At 40.9% G+C, this 6,230-nt stretch overlaps 2 protein-coding genes across 2 annotated transcripts in view; both read left to right on the forward strand.

The window, feature by feature from the left end:
• Positions 1–2,020: 2,020 nt before the first annotated feature.
• On the forward strand, positions 2,021–5,090 carry LOC138042730 (probable G-protein coupled receptor 45). The gene is made up of 2 exons (XM_068888750.1): positions 2,021–2,863; positions 3,889–5,090. Exons 1-2 carry the CDS (start codon positions 2,645–2,647, stop codon positions 4,615–4,617), a joined length of 948 nt encoding a protein of 315 aa, XP_068744851.1. The 5' UTR covers positions 2,021–2,644; the 3' UTR covers positions 4,618–5,090.
• Positions 5,091–6,181: 1,091 nt separating this feature from the next.
• Positions 6,182–6,230, forward strand: part of LOC138042653 (golgin subfamily A member 6-like protein 24) — a 6,089-nt gene continuing 6,040 nt past the window's right edge. Inside the window, exon 1 of the mRNA XM_068888637.1 lies at positions 6,182–6,230. This exon is cut by the window's right edge and continues 719 nt beyond it. The gene's annotated coding sequence lies outside the window, so the exon portion shown is untranslated.

Genomic DNA, 6,230 nt, shown 5'->3' on the forward strand with positions numbered 1-6,230 from the left:
TGTAATGTGTAAATCGGAGGTAGTGGTTTCCACCAAAATAGACTGAGCGATAGCGTTGGATGTTCAATAATCAATACGTGCAGACCCCGTGGCCGGGCTGCAGGGAAATCGTTTTTAATATTTGAGTACTACCCTCAACAGGCTGGCGTTAAGGTACAAAGGCTCATGATCTTCACTCAAAGCACTTTCATACAGAGCTCTGTGTATGAAACCAGTTCTCTCCCCATTCGAAATTGCGTATAGTCCAGGGAAGGAATTCAATGAAATTCAGTCATAAAAATGAAAGGATTTGTGTGGAATTTCAATCGGCGTTAATGGTGCAAAGAAAATAGAGGTGATGTTACCATTAAACCTTACTACCTAAAATGCTGCCAAAGTGTTGTTCTCTTGCTGATACGTAGCCTTTGAAGTGCATTTCACCGAGCTTAACCTTTCCCTGTTTGAGGTCACAACCAGAAGACTGAATTTCGGTAAAATATGTGTTCATGAAATCTTTGACATACGACGTACTGTCTTATTATCAACAAAGAAAGTGCTCCGTCGTGTCTGTTCTGTCTACATTGCACTGGGTCGCTGTTAAGGGGGCCGAGCAATCTCGTCCCAAAAGTTCGTTTCTCTTTTGGTCAGCACCAAGAACACGGCTTTTGGCCACTTCCAAGGTAGGAAGTCCGCAAATCACGGACTTCAGACTCGTCTACGCACACTCAGAAATTTGAAACAACAGTGGTTGTCAACCGTTACCAAAATGGACCTTCACTACGACTGCGCGTAAATTGAAAGTGGCCAGAGTCCGTGACCAAAAGAAAAGCGGACTCTTGGGACGAGATTGGGGGCCGAGTGGTTCATGCTGGTCAAGGAACACGTGAGATGACGCAACTTCCGGCCCTTTGCCGGCCTTTGGCTTTATAACGCAACAACTGTTATATTAAAACATATATAAGACCTTGGTTGTTTACCATTTACAATCAGAAACTGGTGGGTACTAGGTTTGTTCTAATGGTAAGTAAAAACTGCCGAATGGGAAATTCAGTTGAGATCGGCGTGTACCATTTACAAAATTCGTTCAAGTTTACCGAGGGAGTCTGGAGGGAGGCTAAATCATGGGGGAATGCAAATGCTAAACACGTATTCCGTTTGAAAATTCCGTTTGGGAATTCTGGACTACCTTTCAAGAAATCCCGTTTTCTCCGGAAATTTTCCGTTTGGGAAGACCATAATAGGCTTACCATTTACATTCCAAACGAAATTTCGGGATTTTTTTGGTAAATGGGAAACAACCCTTTAGTTATTTTTAGCGACGCTCTTGAGGCTGGTTTTCACTAGTGATGCAAGCATAAGAGCACTTATTTCACCGTGAAAACGGGGTTGACCCAAGCACAAGGATTATTTTTTTTTCCTTTTCCTTGTGTTTGCGCTTATGCTTGCGTTCTCTTGCGTCGTGTTAAAACAGCACAAGGAAATTTGCTACGTCTGACCAATTAAAGCACTCGTTCCAGTTTCCCCGCGTCTGAGCATTTGAACAAAATGACGGATGCCGTGGTTGATTTTGATGCTTATGTCGACGTTCTTTTTCACTAGCTACTTTAACTCCTCACTTATGCTTCTGCTTGCGCTTGTGTTTGCGTCGCTAGTGAAAACCAGGCTTTAGCAAAAATAAACAAAATTGCACAGGCTCGGGATTGCTGATTGGAAAAAATATCATGTCGTGCGCGATGTTGTTGAATAGTTGTTAACCCGGCATGAATTCTCCATAGCTTAGCTGTCATGCAATGTGCAGCGATTGTACCCAGACCCTTGCACGGCACCAGAAAAGAAACGCAACAGGTTGCTTTGATAATCGATGTGTTGTGTCAATGGCTAACGACCATTTCAAACGACAATTAGTTTGGACAGGTGGCACGGGTAAATCCCCACCTCACTTCAAAACAATTCCACAATTGCTAAAAACTTTTCAACACACCCGTAACATTATAAAAGTGAAAAATACAAATAGAAACTAAGAAAGCTGGGATATCAAATATTCAAGGATTGAGAAATATGCAATAGCAAACAATTTTGACCGCCTGTGTCAAAGGTACCTTAGAAGCGTGTGAGCTGATCATAGAGCAGTTTTTCGTCAAGGTCACCGACCGGAATTCAGAGCTGTTACTCTCTCATTTGAAATGAGATAGGTGACGGCAGTAACTTTCCCACAGATATTTGATAGCCATTTGTTATCTATCATCAAACATTAATGCTGCATAGGAAAATTTAACTTTCAGAGACGTTTGAGGGACATTTCCGATATCGCTTCGTGGACGACACAGACCTTGGCCGAAATATTCGACAGTTAGGACATGCAACTGACTTAAACAACTGCCATGAACGATCCCGCCCTGTGCTATCATCATCAACAGGTCAAAAGTTCGATTCTTGTGTCTGCTTGAACAAACTGAAATCAGAGAGCGTTCGTCAACCGAATTAGAATTAGAATTTTACCTTCGTAGGGCATCTGAGGTTAAACGTGAGGATTTTGATTGCCAAAGCGCTGAACTGCGACCTTTGCAAACCTAAGCTGAAGTCGCACCGAACCTACCCGGAAGTGGTTTTTAATTTACGGTAGCCCATTGGACTCAAACCACATTTGAAGTGTGTTGTGGACAGAATGCCTCTATCTGCAATAGTCCTTGTTATTGGAATATTACTGGGTATTACAACTCTTGTAGGTATTATTGGCAACATATCCGTGTGTCTAGTCGTATTCTGGAATCGTTCCATGAGGAATCAACTTCACCTGTTACTTCTGAATCTAGCCATAGCTGATGTTGGTATGTCTGCGTCTTGTATGCCATTTGCCGTTGCTACAGTGCTTTTTCATGAAAAGGTACGAAATTCATTCGCTTTTTTAAGTGTAAGATTGATGGTTATATTTTCGCCTTGCCAAGTGCCTACATCAGGAATTGTTTTGGAAGTTTTGGAGTAGGCCTTTTGGAGCTTGTAATCACATGGTACAAATTTAAAACCGCCACAATGGAGAGCAAATTGCGCACTTCGAAATCGAAAAGAAAGAAAATTTGAATTAAGCTGCTTTGTTTTAGATTTCCCAGTGTGCAATGTGCTCTCCAGTGTGGCGGTTTTTGTACCATGTGATCGCCAGCTCCAAATAACCCACAGCGAAGTATGCTCATACTTTTTTGTGTTGTGATCCTGTTTCATATGGTGACTTTTAATTCATGTTAAGATATCTCAGAAATTCTCTATTAACCGTTGAATTATTTTTTCCTATTAAATAAGAACCGCAAAGTACATCATTTCTTCGATGCAATTAAAAAGAACGTCACGTCGAAGCATTTTCTTTCCCCAAACGCAAATCTCTACAGATATTTTGCCTTATACGAGTCCCACGGGCAAGCTAGTGAAAGATATTAGGTCATCACAAACTGCTATTACTGTAGTTTTATTTGAATTTTTGCATCACTAAATATTGCGGCGTCGTGGCATAGACGTATGCCTCTTGTATCTTGTACATGCAGAAAAGGAATTTTCTGTTAAAAGATGTGATCCCTTATTGCGGCGAAGCGATCTGGGTGAGCGACCAGCAACAGTAAAAAAAAATCACTCTTAAAGGTAAATATACTGCGGAAAATGTCGATGTTTATTGTTGCTGGGTTTTTTGCCTTGATATATCTCGCTTAGGACCAGAATGCATCGTTCTATGGAGAAGCCTCGCTTTTAGTAGCTAAGACCTCCTGCCTGCGTATGCCGAAATGCGCAGCAATTATCCCTTCACCCTATTTTCCGCGTATAAGTGCAGTTACTGGCAGAGGGATGAACTTCACTTTTGAACTTCGGGAAACGTATTCGACTATTAAACAGTTAACCTTTTTTTTTTTGGACTTTCTCTTTCAGACTATTGGCAAGCCATTCTGCTATTTTAATGGCTTTATCAATACGTTCTTCGCTATGGCGAATGTTCTCATCATCTGCTCCTTATGTGTGTACCAGTACATCTCTGTTGTGCTTCCGATGAACAAATCTCTCACCAACTTTCGTTGCCTCGTTATGGTGCTTTGTGCGTGGGCGATATCCATTTTCCTCGCGGTTGGCCCTATAATGCAATGGGGTCGTTACGAATTTACCTCAAACATTTTTAATTGTGAATATTATCACACAACGCGTGAAGCTGAATTTTCGTATAACATCACTTTAATGTTCTGTGGATATTTGTTTCCATGTGGCTTTATGGTTTTCAGTTACGTCAGTATTTTACGCGCACTACAACAACATCACTCGCGCATGGCAGTTACGTCATCAATATCACCAGCGCCCGTGGAGGGCGCTCCCGTTACCTTGGAAACAAAGTTGTACATGACCATATCAGTCGTGTTTTTGACATTTCTGATTTGTCGGACTCCATTTTTCATATTTCTTTTGCTCGTGACTTCTAATTTGGGATATTCTCCCGATTTTCTTGGACAGCTCTCTTTCTGGGCTATTTATCTTCATAGTGCATGCGACCCGTTTATTTACGCCTTTAAGCACACAGAATACCAAGACACTTTGAGGGAAATTTTGAAAACGTTTAGGTTAGCCTTGTTGAGCAGCTTTTGTTTCTGCTTTTTTAAAAATGAAACGTGAAAATGAGATTCGAGAAAAAAGATAAGAATCTTAGTTCAATAAGTCGGGTCTTGAAGGTTCCGGATCAAGAAACGAAAAGGCGCCCCTGAATAACCAGTTTTAATTAACTAATTTTACTTGGCTAAAAACCCTTTTTCGGACTTGGACTCCTTCAACCGAGTTCTATATGGTGATTATAGAGACAAGTTTGAGTAAGTGTGCCTAAGTACTGATATTGCAGGCTTATCACATACGGGGCAAAATTACTGAATGCTGATTGGCCGAGACGGAGGGCATTTTTCCATAATCACGAGGGCACTTTTGGTAATCAAGAGGGCATAATTACTTAATCCTGATTGGTTGACAGTTGCTTATTCAGAGCATACAAACTTACAAGAAAATCTTCTGCCCGATTAAACTACTTTTTCGTTCACATATAAAATACATTTAAGTGCTATTTCTGTTGACAGCAACGAGTTAGTGAATTGAATTGAACCAGAAACCCATAAGGGTTGAAACGTGTAACGGCCCCTTGTGTGCTGGGAAAAAAGCTTCTGAATATTCAATTTGCTAAGTACCATATTTGGAACAACAAGAGCGAGGGGTTTCCAAACATGGTACTTAGCACTGAAACATTCAACCAATCAGTTCGCACTGAATATTCGGAAGCTTTGAACGCGCGTTACACGTCTCAACCCTTATGGGTTTCTGATTGAACCAAATGGGAGTGTGTTGATTGTCGTTTGTCACGGCACTAAACGGGCTTCCCTCAATAATTTTGCCCTTTATGGGATAAACTTTTAATTGTAATGTGCCCTCGTGCAATTAAGGGTGAATTTCACTTATAATTTCAAAGTTTTCCAAATTGCCCTCGTCGCTTAGGCAATTTTGTGAAAACTTTGAAAATACGCGTGAAATTAATCCATAATTGCACGAGAGCACATTGCAATTACATATACAAAGCATAGGGCTAGGCTTCCAAGTTTTAAGCTTTTTAACGAGAAACTATCAGTAGCTGTTAAGCTCAATGTAAACGATGCTTTAAATCAAAGCTAAGGCGTCATCTGGAAAAGTCTTGCACATTATGCAACGAAATAATTTCCGTTAGAAATTTGAACCAAAGTGTGTTCGTGTTCGTGTCATGGTAGAAACGGAGAAGGGGAAACGAATATCAAAAGTCTCGTCAATCAAAAATTAAACCTGTGATTGAAAAAAGGATCCAGCTTAATCGAACTCAAAAAACTCAAAATGATCGATTTTCGAGATGCTTACCCGCTCTCTTGATCGGCTGGCTGATTAATTCAAGGCTACAAAGAGGCAGACTTTATAATGGAGTCATTTGACTGCAACTACCAGAAATTATTTTGCTGTTCTTTTCGTATTCAAGTACTATTATCGCGGATAGGGTTGTAAACGGCAGTATTGTGCAAAAATCCTGAGTTATCGAGGTCGAATGAAAATGTCCCTAGGGTTCCGTATTTCTCATGATCCGAGATCGAGATAACCGAGAGAGATCTGGGCTAGAGGTACAGGTGGCCGTGGTCACGCGAGCGAATTAGCAACAGTTCAAGTACCAGTACGACAGTTGCCTGGTTATAAGTCGAGAATTTTATTTTTTTTGCCCGTGTTTGCCG

The sequence above is a fragment of the Montipora capricornis genome, chromosome 1 (genome assembly GCF_036669925.1).
Source record: "Montipora capricornis isolate CH-2021 chromosome 1, ASM3666992v2, whole genome shotgun sequence".
Taxonomy (NCBI): domain Eukaryota; kingdom Metazoa; phylum Cnidaria; class Anthozoa; order Scleractinia; family Acroporidae; genus Montipora; species Montipora capricornis.